Raw genomic sequence first — 16,509 nt, 5'->3', positions numbered from 1 at the left:
GATTAGTGCACATATTTAATTTGTATTGATCTGCAAATAGGCAAACTTTTTATTTTCTTACCAAAACTTAGTAGACATTCAAATCCAGACATGTCAAATGAATAGTTCAGTGTGATGTGTGAACCAACGAGGAAATAATGGAATCAACGCATTAATGAATTCGGCTCTTGCTTCTCGGAGGGGGTGGTGATTTCTTCATTTCGAAATAACGAGGAACTATGTTTTTTTCTATGAAATGCAGTGGAGTAAAAAGTACGACATGCTTTGGAATGTAGTAAAGTAAAAGTTTCCCAAAATAAAACTATACTCTGACAAAGTATAGCCACTCAACTGCATTTCTAACTTTTAAACGTCTCATGTTATCTTAATATTTTGCATAAAAAAATTCCTCGGTGTTACCACCTGCAAAAAAAAAGTATTTTGAGTTATAAGTATATTGATGGCTGAAAAGTATTTTGATTGCAATCTTCCATGTAAGCAGAGACGAGTGAATAAAGATACAGTATATCCGGGACATCTAATTACAGAAGTAGAAAGTGGAAAAAAGCCTCAGATGAGGAGGGCCCCAGATCTGGTTATGTGCAGGGGACTGCAGTTTTCTTAGTTGGATACTTTTTTGCCTCTGTATATTATCGTGACAAATGTATTTATTTTTTATAATTGTCAAAACATGAAATCTGAGATGATTATATTGTTTTTGGCAACATGCTTTCTGTGCGTAAAATATGCTTTTACGCACTTCTGTTTCTGTTCAAACAGGTACTGAAGGTGACACTGGGAACAGACTGGCACGCAGGAACAAAATTTTAACTGGAGACCAATTAAATGTGGACACATACGGATTTTAACAATTACTGTTTTAAACCATTGAGTTTTAGGTAAGTAGGGTAAACTACTCTCTCACACACACACGTCATCTGTATATATACAATAGCCTAATTATTAACTTGTGCTCACCACGTTTACGATGCATGATCGATTATAAATGTCTAAAGTCGTGTTTAGAAGATTTATTTTGGCACATCCTGTGCTTTTTCAGCTATTTTAAGGGTATTTTAAGTTTATTTTCAAAAACAACGATTCACCCCCAAAATAAGTTCTCTCTGTGTCCCAGATAGAGCGTCTCCCCTAGAGAAAAACTGACCAGCTTTTGGAAGGCCATTATCCTCTTTTCGGGGCTCCGGCAGGCACGTGTCTTAGAATAAAATCGTGCTACTTAAAAATAGACCATTTCGCAGCAATAAGCTGAGTCGCATCCGTAACTTCACTTATGGCACTGCACGAGCCACTTGTTGCATTCACGTGAATCTCTCGGGCGCATTATTGCAGGTATGATTAATCATTCTCACCTGTATAACAACACTGCGCGACACTGCACGTGACAAACAACGCAGCAAGTGGAAAACATAAACAGATGATTCGTAGGTGTGGCGAAGAGCTGTTTGCACCAAGAGTTGCCTGATGTAGTGAACTGACCACGCCTGTTGCCTCTATTTTTGGACCATAGCTTTATGGTACTTTTCTGAATATTTGTGGTGGTTGTATATATCACGAAGATAGGATAATAACAGTGCCACTGCAAAGGCGAGATGATGCAGTTTTCGTCACGTTTGCACATCACGTTACTGCACCAAACACCATGAGACCGGGCGCGCGCACCACTAAATCGCATGAGTGGACTTAAAGCTGCGCACGCAGACTCCCGCGTCTCACAGCAAAGACACCACTGAGTTTGACAAGTCGCTGAGTTCACATGCAAAACCACTCCGTCCGCGCACCGTGCCCGTTCTGTGTGCGCGCGCACACACAACTCACATGGAACGTGCCGGTGTACCATATTCCGACCAGAAGGTCTGTTGTATCTTGGTCAGTGCTAAAAAAAATAAAAAATAAATAAACTGACCTGATACCAGCTAATAGTCTAACTCATATCAATAACATTGTTTTTGTGTGAACTTCGAGTTTAGGCTGTGCCATAATGCAAAGTATGAATTAACATTGAGTTATTTTGAGTACAATTTTGAAGTTATATTTTAGTTTTGAAGTGAAATGTTTACAGCCATAACTGATTGAGCATGATCCCAACTGCATTTGAATACAGCAGAATTAAAGATTTAGCTGCATTTTAAAATGTTGTATCATGATTTTGTCTTTTATGAAGTCATGAACATGCAGGCCTATAATCATGGTATCATATAACAAAGCTGTACATGGATCTGTAACCTACCATTATCATATTTAGCCTATTTACTGTACCACATCTAGCCTACACTGTAAAACGATATAATGATCAATAAGTTATGATAACATATGTTTTTACATTGCTTTAACGTATCAAAATAAGTTAAGCAATTTTCAACTTTTTTATGAGTTATACAAGATTCCAGTAGTTTTTAAAGTCAGTTTAACATATTTAGCCTAAGTTGAGATGACTTAAACATCCAAGTTGATTAAACTTAATTTAAGGCAGCAATTTTTTCCCCCTTGCATTGCATATAACATATTTATATTGTCTATTGTCTATTTATTTTTATTCATTTTTATTTATTATTTTACTTTTATTATCTATGTCTTATCGCTGTCATTCTGTCTGTGCACTGGAAGCTTCTTTCACCAAGACAAATCCCCTGTCTGTGTAAGCATTTGGCAATAAAGCTCATTCTGATTCTGGTACTGAATGATAAACGCATTAAGTGCTGAATACGTACCAAGTTTTTAGAACAGATAATGAATTTCAGTAGGCCTGCTATATTATTAGCTTGGTACTGTCTGTCACAGTACTTTTTTGTAGGGTGGTGGCCTATTTACATTGTTTACCTGCTAAGTTCAAATAATAGGCTATTCGATGTTCAAAGCCCGTGGGTGGTATTGAATGGTAGGCTTGCCAAAAACTATTGCAGTAACTTTCGTTAATATTTATTTAATATTGTATTTATTCCTAGTGATAAATAAAGAAATAATATTTATGCAATAAGAACATTATTTTCGTTATTTGCCTACTGTTCGTTTTAAAATGGTGACCCGTCAAAACCTTAATAATAATCTCGACTCTCCAGAAAGCACCACACCTTGTCAGCCGTGCATATTTTTAGCAATGACGATTAACAACGTGCAGCATGATAGGCTACTCATCATTGGCCTCACAATCGGAACTGTAGTTGTATCCCTGTGCTATTCGTCCTCTCTGTGTTGACTGACTCTGGCGTAAATGCTCGTGCTCGACCACGTGAGGAAGTCACACTCATTAGCCTCTCAACATTGCTCTTTCCCTCCATCTGGGAACACCAAAGGCGGCAGCAGAGCCAAGACTGTCTAAATGTGTTGGTAAAATGTTGATGCATGTCTTTAGAGTGAGAACACAAACACGAATCAGCCACACAACCAATTCATTCAGAGCTGTTTTAATCAATATAGGATTTATTGACACAGAGCTGTTTGATTTCTTAAAATGAATGTTTCATATATTGTATTACAGATAAGTAGATTCTAACAGGGGTTTTAAACGTTTCAATAAACCACAAACGGTCGCAAAGTAACGCGTACGTGGTATACAGATACTAAAGGGTCCATATATGAGGAGGTAACCATAGCAACAGTGGGCTGCTCGTGCGCTTCTCTCGGGATCTAACTGGAATTTAACGAAAAGGCCTTTAGGTAGACTGATGTCATTATAGGCATATACACTCCTGGGCAAAAGAAAAAAAGAGGCCAAGCCTAATTATTTTGTTGTCTTTTATGTCTTAACCATTTTAATCACAAATCAGGAAATTAGCATTAATTGCACAAATGGCTAGGCTACTGTAGATAAAGTGGGCTAACTAGCACAGAATAGCCTTCCCCAAATTGCAGACAGATTTTTACTGGAAGAAAAGTCATTGTTGTTCAATGTTAATTGCTTCAAACAGTTAGCTGAAAAATGCCTCCCAGTTCGTCTGAGTTTAATGTGAGACCATTCACTATCTGGTTCAAATCTGGACTCTGACCAGGCCAAAACATGAGCTTGACGGACTTGTTCTCAAACCACTTCATAATTGTTTTTGCAATTTGGGCAGGAGCATTGCCTTGTTGAAAGATTATCAGATAACTTTTCATTTGTGGGAAGCAAGCCATTCAACAAAATTCTCCTGCAACCAAAGCATTAAATTACTTTCCACAGTGAAGTATAGCTCACACATAACATCAGCTAAAAAGGCTCCCCACACAATGACACAGTCTCTTCATCCATGCTTTTATTATTATATTTCTCAGAAGATATAACCTATCCGAAGACACCGCTCTGGAGCATCACAATGCAACTCGTGTTTCGTTGTGATTCATCACTCCACACCCACACACAACTTCCCATAATCTCCCGAAAATTTATTCCGTCTTTGATGTTTTTCTGAGACCACAATGGCTTTATAATGTCTTTTAGTTTTTAGCCATTTTGGGTTTGGCCCAGATTGTGTTCCTGCTTGACCGAGATGAATATCACATGAATATATGTTCTTTTATAAATTCCTAAAATTATAACAATAAATACAATCACTGGAAACAAATACTTTATATGCCTATAACAAGGCTATATCATCATTACAATCAAGTTTTAAAACGCAAGACTAAACTGCAGCGTTATGAATGTAGGTCACTTCGAGCCGCCTCATAACCTACTGTCCGCGTGACTCAATAAAGCTCAGCGACTGCTCTCTTTCTCACAGTTGCTGCTTTAAGCACATACTCCTAAATAATGACTTCACTTGGAATGATCCGGTGTTCGAGTTAATCCTTTTCTCACGAGGCTCATTTTAAGGCTGAAGGAAAAATGATTTCGTATAGCCTAATGATGAAAATATATTTTAATAGTCCTACTTTAAACGACTTTTAGTAGTTTAATAGCCACAGGAACGTCTTCAAACAGCAACTACATCTTTATCTCTTAACTCAAATAGCGACTGGTAATTTGCTTCGCCAGTCTTCTCTGGAATATAGGCTTACGATGGAAACGCTCGCGCTGGACCGTTCAATCCTCAAGCAAATGTCTAAACGATATGCGAAACCTCTTCAATGCATCGATAGAGGCATGCTTCCCTGTTTTTCTGCTCGCTGCAGTCGCAGGGTCCCCGTGTGCCATGTGAGTTGTCCCGCACTTAGGACAGCGCTGCACGCACAGGAGCGTGATAGGGGTGTGTCGTCACCGAATGTAGTGCTGCGGATGCGCGCGGTCACCAGGCTGGTCCACGTGCGGGGGGTGCTGTTACGACTGAAGTGGAACAGTAAAGTGGGCGTCGACCCGGCGCTCTGTTTTCGTGGAAAGCGGGCAGTCTCGGTCAACCATTCATGTAAACATCTCAGCGGTCTGAGGGAAACAATCTATTTAAACGTGCATTCATACTGACACGATACTGTTATAGACATTCATTTTGACTTTTTAAATTAATCTTTGCTATGAATTTACCTGTTGCCTTTCTTTACAACTATAGACTCATTTGCTCAGCTACTTGATTTTCCTCTTTTGTTCGGCATAATATGTGGTCTCGCTAACTTATGACTGGCTAAACGTAGGCCTGTAAGTTATGATAATCGTGGTCTTGTTCTTCACATTTAAGTGGCTCTACTTACTATTTAGGCTAGCTGTATTTACTGTGTATGCATCAAAGTATCAAAGGAAGGGCTAAAAACAAAATATAAGAAGTTATTAAAAAAAAAAAAAAATCCAGTAACTGAAGGACGTGGAAACTGGTTTTGGATGGGTGCTGTAAAGCTGGAAAAAGGGTAGAGAGTGAGGACATAAGAGATTCATTTTTGTATATATCAAACATTTAGAAATCAAATTCTGAATAGTATTCTATATTATTATTATTATTATTATTAGGCTATATATTAGTTCACCAAGGTTAGTTTAATGACATGGGCCTAACTGAACTCATATGGCCTTGTCATTGCATGTTTTGCATACACCATTATATTGATAAGTCTTATCATCATGATACTGGTAGCTGCTATTCCGGGGATTTCTTATCCAGTACTTAATTACCCTGTGGGAAGTTACAAAAAAAAAAACATTGTCATATAAAGCAAAAACACCTTGTTTATTAACATGTTTACAAATCTGTACACTAATGAATCATAATCTTGCTGTTATATTAAAGTCCTACTTGAGTACATGTGTGAGTTTCAGTGTTGAACTTGATGTAGGCCTACTGTGAATGACAATAGCATTAACCTGGCAAAGAGTGCGATCTAGTGGAGAATAATAATAATTACAGTTGTATTTTTGTCATCAAGATCTTGAACTCCCAGTTCACATTCTAACTATTTATATAGTATACGGTTTACTGTATTCACGTTATAGACATAATTTCCAGTTATTCCCATGCAGTCTAATTCCCAGTTCACTCTCTTATCATTCTGGGTATCACAAGGGCTTCACACTTTGCTGGTTTGAATCTTACCTCAGAGGTTGGTCTTTCAAAGACCTTGAAAGGAGGTATCTGAAGCACATCAACTGGTCTCCGGAGTTCCTCAGGGGTCATTTCTTGGACCTCTCCTCTTCTCCATATACACTACAACACTGGGGCCCATTATACAAGCACATGCACATGGTTTGTCCAACCAGTTCTATGCTGATGACACTCAACTCTACTTTTCATTTCAACCAGATGACCCAACGGTAGCTGCACGGATCTCAGACTGCCTGGCAGAAATCTCGGCATGGATACATCACCTGCAGCTCAACCTAGCAAAGACAGATCTTCTCGTCTTCCCTGCCACTCTGTTTATACAGCACAATTACACCAGCCAGCTAGGTTCATCAACCATAATCCCATCAAGTTCGGTCAGACTTTTTGGGGTAATCTTTGATCACTAGCTCACCTTAAAATACCACATTGCAGGACAACACGGTCATACAGGTTTGCACTGTACAACATCGGGAAGATCAAGCCTGAGCATGCTGCACAACTTCTTGTCCAGGCCCTGGTCATTTCTAGGCTGCTGGACTATTGCAATCCTCTTCTTGGCTGGATGTCCATCATATGCAATCAAACCTCTACAAATGATCCACAACACAGCAGCAATACTAGTTGCCAATGAGCCCAAGTGAGTCCACATCACACCTCTGTCTATCTCTCTGCACCGGCATGGGAGGCGCGCACGCTAACAAGGACGCTAAAGAACGTAGCCTCTAGCGTCAGTCACTAGCGTTCCTCTTGAGGCCAGGAGAGTGAGGTTTATATACACAGCTCTTACTGGCCTACGTAACATGGGCTCTGCACCCTCCTACCTCCACCAGCTCGTAGGAGTATACATCCCCTCCAGAAGCCTGAGGTCAGTAGGTGAGTAATGCCTCGTGGTACCATACCTTCACTGAAAGGCACAGAATCACTTTCCAGAACATTTTAGTTCACTGTCCCTTGCTGGTGGAATGATCTTCCCATCCCTATCGGTGAATCCCTGACTATATTCAAGAAACATCTGAAAACTCATCTCTCCCATCATCACAAAAAGAATCTTCCTCTATGCCTTCACTTTTCCTAAATCTCTCCCTGTTCTAGCTTGTATTATTCTAAATGATATCTGAAACTTTCTATTACCTGCACTTCTCGCTTGTTGTATTCCTCATCTGTAAGTCACTTTGGAAAAAAGTGTCTGCTAAATTAATAAATGTAAAAAACAATCAAACCAGCCAAAAATGTCTCGCCTTAGCTGGTTTAAGATTGTCCCCCCAAACTGGCCAAGTGAGTAATCAGCAACATTGTCTCTCATCCTGACCAGCTAAAAGTATTCTAAGCACAAAACTCATGTAAAACCAGCAATTGATTCAAGAGTGCTAAATTGACTGCCCAATCGAGAAGCAACCTCTCCTAAAAAATTATTGTTACAACAGTAAAACACCGCAATCCTAGACAGTTAATGCACTGTTAACTGTCTCCTTTTTAACCATATTACACTGTCAATATTTTAAATCTACCTTCCAAGGTTCCACATTCAGTTTAGAGGCACTTGATTTGCGTCCCCTAGTGGCCGGAGTTTTTTTGTGTGTGTGTGTGTGTGTGTTGAAACCACACCTCCAGTGAATGAATTTGAACTAACCTCTGCACAATGAGGAAGTGTCAGTACGGGACGGTGCTGAAATATAGCATAGATTTACCAGAATGCTGCCTTTAGAGTCAGACTGAAACTTATATAGGCTAATATGTCTAATTCTTTTAATTTTGTAATAAGGAAATATTTAACCCTTTTTAACACCTTGTAAAAGGCATGTTTTATTTCATCTTTGCAGCGTGTATACTGCCAGCCCCTGTGTTTTCCGAATCGGGTAAGCAAGATCACTCGTACAGTTTTACAACACTAACACTAGAAGGACGTTTTCTAGTTCGTTATAATTGTCTAATAATTATCATCTGAAGCTTTCAATTCGCATGCTCTGCACTCTCACCTTCAATTTTTTTTTTTTTTTTGCATTGTCCTTGTTACAAGTTACATGTAGCCTTGTTGCTAAAGTAATAACTACAAATTATGCATAATTAAATGCAACCCTAAACCAAACTAACCCTTTAGGAAATAGGCCTGCTTGTAATTAATTATTATTACTCAGTACTTAAATGTATAATTAATTACACTGTAACAAGGTAACCTTAAAGTGAAACCAAAATCTCTGATATAAAATGTAGCCTAGCCTAACTCTACTCTCTTACAGGGTCACATTCGCTATGGGTCTTTGCTACATTTTTGACTGGAGACAGTTCAGTCCCGTTCCCAGAGTTCACTGCAGTTATTATGCTGGATGATATTGTCATCGGCCACTATAACGCAGATGAGAGAAGTTTTGTCCCGGCAACAGCGGAAGAATCTGTTAATGTCACGGAGCAAATGACTATATCAACAGTCTTTAAAGGCATACACGAGGGCATGAAAACCAAAGCATACCACTTAATTGATTATTTAAATTATACAAGAGGTAATTATTCTCTAATGGTCTTGTGTTCCATTCTCTTGAGAGTGCTTGAAAATAAATATTTTCATTCAGATCTGTCCATTATGTTCATACTACCATTCAAAAGTTTGAAGTCAGTAGGATTTTAGCCTAATCAATGAGCCTAATAGGCCTACTTTTATTCATACTTGTATTAAACAGATTAAAAGTGGAAATAATGTGGTAGAATCCTGACATACTGTATCACGGTTTCCACAAAAATAACAACCTTTTTCAGCATTGATTTTATATATATTATACATTTAAAAAATTAATAATTTCTCTCAATATTACTGTTTTTATCTGTATTTTTGATCCTATCAATTCAGCCTTGCATGGTTGGCATATGAGACTTCTTTCAAAAACATTAATAAAAAATATTTTTCACCTTAAACTTTTGATTGGTAGATAACCTTATTGTTCTATCAGTAAATATAGTGTTGTCAGCAAAATTAAGTAAAGCTTTTTTGCACTGTGAACTTTGTGTTAATGTCATAACAAGCGTTGCCAGAATTGTGAATTCAATCCTTATGTGCATCTGAGACTATTTCTTTCCAAGGCCTTCATGTGCAGCAGAGACTGGTTGGATGTGAACTTCTCCACGATGAGCCCGGCCAAATGATGACTCTGGAGGCCTTTAATGGTGAGAGTGGCTTTGAACGACGCTATGACGTTCAGGGAGACCAACACACTCACTGGAATTGGCCTGTCATAAAGAGTAGAGCACAGCTGGAGTATGATGCATGGCTGTTTGCCCACTTTTACCGCCCTTTGTGCATTAGCCAGCTTAGGAAATATCTAAAAAAGGAGAAGAAGCATGTGATGGCAAGAGGTAACTGGCAGTTAATTTACCTTTCACAAATGCACTCTTCATTTATTTGGATTGGAAAACATGCATTATGTGTTTCCTGCTTAATGTGTTCACTCTTTCCCTGACAGTAAAGCCCAGAGTGAGAGTGATTAAACGCTTTTGTAGTGAGACAGGTGTAGTTCAGATGACTTGCCTGGCAACTGGTTTTTACCCACGTCACATTAATCTGACCCTGCTTCAAGATGGCCAGCCAGTTAATGAGGAGAGGATCACGGGAGGAGAACTGCTGCCCAATGCTGATGGAAAATACCAGATGAGGAAGAGTGTGAAACTCAGTGTCAAAGAGCAAAGAGAAAGGCACACCTACACATGTACTGTGACTCACCTTGGCCTGGAGAACAAACTTGACATCAGTATAGGTATTAAATTGATAGGGCAAACTTTTACACACACACACACACACACACACGCGCGCGCACACACACACACACACACACACATACACACGCGCACACACACACACACACACACACACACACACACACACACACACACACATTGATTGATTGATTGATTGATTGATTGATTGATTGATTGCAGAACCTGGTCCTGATCCTGTTATTGTGGTTCCCTCTGTACTACTTTTGCTGTGTGTGTTGTGTGGAGCTCTGGTTGCCTTTAAAATATGGAGGAAGAGATCTACACAGCCTGGGCAGGTACAGAGTCACTGACACCGTTTCACTTGTACATAAGATTAAGGCATAACCTCTGCTGACTGCTGGCCATGCATCATAATTGTATATCTGTCTCTATATTGCAGGTCATTTACATACAAGCTTCAGGTTTGTGTTGTGATCTGATCAAGTCTACTTATTTCTTATTAAGTGAGTTAAATTATGCACATTTATGAATGTTTTTTTTTTTTTTTTTCTCCTCAGCAGCTGACCAAACAATAGAACAACCGCAGATATGACATCTGAAGAGGCACACCATTATCTGTTCACATTTGCAGAATGGACACATTTTGTATTGATAAACTGACTGAAATATTATAAGAAAATAAGACTTATTTTAAGAGAATGTGGTTTTAATTAGCTACATTTATACATTTCAATTATTCATTTAGGTTTGCAAGGTTGTTGTTTTTTTGTTTAAAAAATATTTTCACTGCATTCTTATCATTTTGTCTGTTATAGTATTGAATATTTAAGTATTTTTACAATGTGTAAGTTTTACAAAAGTATGCATGTGATTTATATTAATAACTGCATGAATATGCAACGCAACTTAACACCCAGCAGTGTATTTTAGCATGACTAGAATGTGTATTGTCTGCTAATCAGCCCCAGAACTCATCAGTATTTATTTAATCAGGTAACGTAAGTAGGCTACTCTCTCTCTCTATATATATATTTTTTTTAACTGTTTGAATGTTTAACATTGAGCTTATAAACAAACATTTGTTATATTTTGTCTGTGAATTCATTATAATCTCTCGGTTCATACTTTAACTCATATTTGGCGGAATTTTGCAACTGGCATGTAAATCTGCAGTGCATCTCTGCATGATGTCATAATGCAAACCCCTCAAACCCAGCCAGACGCGCGCGCCACGAAATATTGTTCTGCACGCGTCCAATCAGATTCCAAACGCACCGCGCATGCGCTGCGTGCGTACATTCAAACAAAATCGGAAAGTGGGCCAAAGGAAAGCGATAGGTGAGTTCGGGCGGGGTCGGGACAATTAAAATAACATCGATGCAAAATGATAATGAACTATTTGGTCGGTGGTTGCGATATGCTCCCTATATTTAAATATGCAGCATGATTGCATGACTTAAAATGGCGTCATCGTCCCTCAAGAGCAGACGAAGGGAACTGCTAAATTGATTGTAAACATTTTTTTTGCTGTAACGTTAGATTTAAAATGGTGGACAGTGCCTGTGCCCAAACAATTGCTAATGCATGACTCTGGTTTTTCATTGTAGATAAAAAAATAAGAAAAAACTCCCAGCTGGACAATGCCCTCCCTGAAACAGTAAACATAATGCATGGGATGCATTTATGCCATTTGCACATTTAAGAGATGGTGCAGAAGGATAGCTTATCCTAACCATATGCATTTATTTTTTGGAAATATGATCAGACATAATATTTCTTAAATTACATTTCTACTCTTGGATGTCAAGCTATCAGAACCATTAAATCACATTCAAGCAATACATCAGCCCTTTATCACTCATTGTATGCCTATCTTTCCATTTAGCTTTGCAGCCTATTTGTCTTATCTAATATAAGATGTCTTACCTTATAAATAAAATACCTTATTTTGTTATTTTCCCTTAGAATGGCTATAGAAAAGGGGCCTCAAAGACACAAATCCAGCCTGTCACAAATCCTCCTCATCTGTAGAGCTGGGTGTTGGTAAAATATCTCCAACTGGAGCAAGTCGAAAAGACTATGCAATCCACTGTGTTCACAAGTGGAGGACACAGACTGGACACAAGCCTCAGCAAGAAACCAGCTGGAGCCCATGAATCCCTGGCTGGCCTGAAGAAGGAAAGCCGCGACATCGCTACCAACGTGCTGAGCACAATCCACAACAGTGTAAATCAAAAGCATCACCTACACAGCCAAGCAAAGATCAGTCATCAGAGCGTGTTGAGCTGCCCTGACCAATCTCCAGCAGGGAACCTCAGGCAGGAGGAGAACTGGGAGAAGCCGGAGGCCTTGACATTCCCGTCAACCAAGCAGATGGGGGCCGAAGGTTCCCCGGTCAAGAGCAAATCACTGTTTTGTCAGGCCAAACACAACCACGTAGGGAATATGGATCCTATGGAATCAAATGGCAGCAATCAGCGGAGAGATGGAGGGCAAGTGGGAGCGGTCGTGGGGATCCCCTCACCAGAGAACAGTCCCGATGGGAAGCGTAGGAATGTGAGGAAAGGCTCAGGCCTTGTGGACACGCAGACCAGCTGCATCCGACAGATCCTGCTGCTGCAACTGCAATTGATTGAACAGCAGCAGAAGCAACTGCACAACAAGAACAAAGAGATTGATGACCTTAAAGCTGAAAAAGAGATGGTATTGCACTTTTTCTTCTCCTATTATGAAATAAAAGCTTAAATCATGTGCATATTTAAATGTTAAAGTGGGCATGTTCATAGTTTCCCACTTTTCTTATTTTGTAACACTTGTTTCACTTGTTCACCTAAACACAATGCTTAATACACAGCCTAACACAGGTGTGTGTTTGTAGCTAATGGCACGAATCGAACGCATGGAGCGCCGGCTGCAGATGGTGAAAAAAGATGGAGCAGAATCCCGTCCTTCTCAGACTCCTCGTCGTAGGGAACCTGAGGCCGAGGCCACTGCCTCAGACGACGTCCAGCATTCTGAGGGGCGGGTCCAAACCCCAAAGCAAATGCACTTTGGAAGAGGAGGGAAAAACCTGAAAAGGTATGATCATGAATTTTTTTTTGTTGAAATATTTGAATAAGTTCCAAACCTGTATGACTTTCTTTCTTCTGCAGAACACAAAAGAAGATATTTTGAGGAATATTGGTAACCAAACAGTTTTGGGTACCATTGACTTCAATTGTATGGACAAAAAAACACTGAGATATTACTCAAAATATCTTATTTTACATGAGGGTGAGTAAATGATGACAGAATTTTCATTTTTGGGTGAACTATTCCTTTAACATTTGTTCAAACTAATGTGCTGTACCTAATGAAGTTCTTAGCAATTAATTTATAAAACTAAATACATCCTAATTTTTCCCCCTCTTGAAGGAGGTTTCTTTTCCAAGACTCTCGGATGGGTAGGTCACGACGTGGGCAGCCCAGATCACCACCACCACCACCACAGGAGGGCCCAGATCTGAAGGAGGAACCCCAGGAAGAGATAGGGCTTGAATTGTCTCATTCGGAGGAACTGCCCTATCTGGCTACCACAGAGATGTACCTCTGCTGCTGGCATCAGCCGCCACCATCGCCGTGGCGAGAATCCTCGCCTGTACATGAGGACACAGTTGCAGGTGTGGAGAAATTTATGTAATCTCTCTGTTAATGATTTGAATGATATATTGAAATTAGTTCAATTTTATCATTATTCTCTGTATGTAGTTCCATCCTGGCGGGAGAGTATCTTAGAGCCTTTAGGACAGAAAGAGTCGTCGGACATCCCTGAGGTTAGTAAGAACTGTGAGCACCCCAATATGCAATGTTTCATTCAGTGATGCATGGGGCCGCACAAATTGGGGAGGGGGGAATCAAATTACTTGTTTATAGGGCTGCACAATTTGGCCAGATTTTAAAAAAAATTATATATCAATATAACTATAAAATAATAAAGATTTATTATCATCATCATCATCACTATTATTCGATAAAAAATGTGTATATACTGTATATCAAAAGAAAACAAAAATAATACTATTGCAATAATGCTATTTAAATGTTAAAAAAAAGTCAAGTGTTATAAAAGTATATCTAAAAATAATATAATATAATGCGTTTTTACAGCAGTTTTTATATTTTACTGCACAACTGTAAAATTACAATACTAATAGGTATGGCTGTCCCAGATGTTTAATTTTCAAACTTTAAACCTTGAGGCTGAGATATACTCACGGCAAAGTTCTTTTTCATTCAGCACTCTAGTAAAGTCATGTTTATTTATATAGCACTTTATACAATAGATTGTTTTTCATGTTTAATATGGTAAAGCAGCTTGATTTTAATCAGTGTCTCATTTGATCAGCAGTACAACTTCATTTTCCACTATAAAGCAGCTCTCCAGTGTGTTCATGTTTTCACTCGGTTTGGTTTGTGGCACTGTGTTCCCAAATGCACATTATAATCAACCCAAACTCAGAGCAGATGAAAATGGAGCTGCATTTTCTGCGAACAGATCCGTTGTGAGATGCTGAAAACGCCAAAGCATGAACTGCTTGTGCTGCACATACATGCATTTAATTACATTGCAGCTTTTGTGAATTGATAATAGCACTAAGCCATATTGTTTTCATTTTTTTTTTTCAATTAATCATTCAGCCCTAGTAATGCATCTAAATACTCATACCTTTCTTCCGTGCAGTGTCTGGATGATAACGTCTTTCTGAAGAGACATTCAAAACTTGAACTTGATGAGAAGAGGAGGAAGAGGTGATGCTTGTTTTTGTTCTTTTTTCTCTGTGAAGCATCCAGTAGACAAGAGCATTGTGAATCTATTTATCCTTTAATCTCATTTATCTTTTTCAGGTGGGATATCCAGCGTATTCGGGAGCAGAGGATGTTTCAGCGCCTGCAGCAGAGGATGAACAGGAGGAAGGTCATTCAGGAAAGCGAACCAGAGCTGCTCTCCTTCTATCCAGACCTTGAAGATGGTATGTCAGCAGATGGATTCTGGCCTTGAAAGTATTTGGTCCTCTCTTTAAATGTGCTTATTTTTTGTGTATTTTACTCAGTGGAGTCTGTTATGGTGACACCCTTTTTGCCAGTGGTGGCTTTTGGAAGACCTCTTCCCAACCTGAAACAGCAGTAAGTTACAAATTGTTTTTGTTTTGCATAATGCTAATGATGTTTATTTTGATATCTTGATTTAATTGCAATATAGAAAAGTAATTATTTCGCTGTATTTCAACAGAAACTTTGACTTGCCCTGGTTGGATGAGCGTAGTCGATGTCGAGCAGAGATGACCAAGAAACGGACCCCTCATCGGACATGTCGCAAATGAAACCATCACAAGGAAGCTGCTTCATTTGTACCATCCTGTGCGCTGAAACAAAATCTTGCCCTTGTGGTCTCATCTCTCATAGATTGCACTTTGGATCTTCTGAAGATCTCCCTAAAATCCCCTGCTTGGTATCCATGAGAAAATGTGTTTTGCTCTGTAATGCCTGAGAAACAAGCTCTCCTAACCACACACCCATGATCATGATGCTGAATGTAACACTTCAGTGTTTCACGTTCACGACCAAAGCTTGCCCTAACACATCAAGAGCTGCCGTAAAAAAAAAAAAAATCAAAACTGTACATGCTGCATTTTTGTTGATTGTGTGTGAGTTCTCTGTCACATAAAGGGAATGAAAGAGGGAAAGATTGTGAAAACCGGTTACTGAAGCATTTGTTGTAATATAAGGTTTTGTTCAAAGAAAATGTGTAAGATACTTGTAGCTAAAGAAATTATTTCAAATATTAAAATGTCATATTATGGATGTGCTGTGTCTTCATGTCTTTTGTTTTTAATGACTCAATGTTCTGATTGCTAAATTACAGAATTCTAATTGACCTTTATGTTTTGCTAGAACAAAGTGTACTGGAATGGGATGCAACTGGAAGCCAGTGGAATGAGATCAGAAGGGGTGCAATGCGGTTTCCTCTTTTTAGAGACATTCTTGTAGTTTAAGAGCCTCCAGACACCCACTGAATTTATTTTTAAACGATTGCTGTTCTTTAGGCAATAAATTATGTAGAAGAAAATATGATCCTTTTCCCATAAATTTCATATGCTCCGCTGCAGTGTCTTGGTTCAAAATGCAAAACTGATGCAAACTAATGGCATAACTGTAGTCATCAGTTTTAAAAGTATTAACCTATACCGTATGTGTGAAATAAGATGCGAGTTTTTCCAAACAAAAAGAGCTGTGGCAAGTTATGTAAATGTAAAAAACAAATAGTACCACCATGATGCATAATAAAATATACCATACTAAATGGTATCCATATTTGTGTACTGTA

At 38.9% G+C, this 16,509-nt stretch overlaps 2 protein-coding genes across 4 annotated transcripts; both read left to right on the top strand.

Annotated features, from left to right (window-relative positions):
- Nucleotides 1-8,049: 8,049 nt before the first annotated feature.
- Nucleotides 8,050-11,483, top strand: LOC307155298 (major histocompatibility complex class I-related gene protein). 3 transcript variants are annotated; one of them, XM_079865879.1, is made up of 7 exons: nucleotides 8,050-8,296; nucleotides 8,678-8,938; nucleotides 9,513-9,785; nucleotides 9,893-10,183; nucleotides 10,365-10,480; nucleotides 10,585-10,606; nucleotides 10,703-11,363. In XM_079865879.1, exons 1-7 carry the CDS (start codon nucleotides 8,239-8,241, stop codon nucleotides 10,735-10,737), a joined length of 1,056 nt encoding a protein of 351 aa, XP_079722005.1. In that variant the 5' UTR covers nucleotides 8,050-8,238; the 3' UTR covers nucleotides 10,738-11,363. The 3 variants fall into 3 exon arrangements, with proteins under 3 accessions (XP_079722005.1, XP_079722006.1, XP_079722007.1); XM_079865880.1 differs by having other exon boundaries at nucleotides 10,706-10,800; XM_079865881.1 differs by lacking the exon at nucleotides 10,585-10,606 and having other exon boundaries at nucleotides 10,365-10,508; nucleotides 10,703-11,483.
- msl1a (MSL complex subunit 1a) lies at nucleotides 11,351-15,985 on the top strand. Its single transcript, XM_079865858.1, has 9 exons — nucleotides 11,351-11,483; nucleotides 12,111-12,848; nucleotides 13,024-13,223; nucleotides 13,560-13,804; nucleotides 13,893-13,957; nucleotides 14,866-14,933; nucleotides 15,030-15,154; nucleotides 15,236-15,308; nucleotides 15,415-15,985. Exons 2-9 carry the CDS (start codon nucleotides 12,225-12,227, stop codon nucleotides 15,503-15,505), a joined length of 1,491 nt encoding a protein of 496 aa, XP_079721984.1. The 5' UTR covers nucleotides 11,351-11,483; nucleotides 12,111-12,224; the 3' UTR covers nucleotides 15,506-15,985.
- Nucleotides 15,986-16,509: the final 524 nt, after the last annotated feature.

The sequence above is a fragment of the Squalius cephalus genome, assembly GCF_949319135.1.
Source record: "Squalius cephalus genome assembly, chromosome: 1".
Classification (NCBI taxonomy): Eukaryota; Metazoa; Chordata; class Actinopteri; order Cypriniformes; family Leuciscidae; genus Squalius; species Squalius cephalus.
Note: the sequence above shows the minus strand (reverse complement) of the source record. Positions and strands in the feature narration are given on the sequence as shown.

Coding starts and splice junctions, on each gene's coding strand:
- LOC307155298 (XM_079865879.1), top strand. CDS start 8,239: ATGTTTTATTTCATCTTTGCAGCGTGTATACTGCCAGCCCCTGTGTTT. Junction 8,939..9,512: donor TTATTTAAATTATACAAGAG/GTAATTATTCTC, acceptor TTTCTTTCCAAG/GCCTTCATGTGCAGCAGAGA. Junction 10,607..10,702: donor CATTTACATACAAGCTTCAG/GTTTGTGTTGTG, acceptor TTTTCTCCTCAG/CAGCTGACCAAACAATAGAA.
- msl1a (XM_079865858.1), top strand. CDS start 12,225: ATGCAATCCACTGTGTTCACAAGTGGAGGACACAGACTGGACACAAGC. Junction 13,224..13,559: donor GGAGGGAAAAACCTGAAAAG/GTATGATCATGA, acceptor CCCCTCTTGAAG/GAGGTTTCTTTTCCAAGACT. Junction 15,309..15,414: donor CTTCCCAACCTGAAACAGCA/GTAAGTTACAAA, acceptor GTATTTCAACAG/AAACTTTGACTTGCCCTGGT.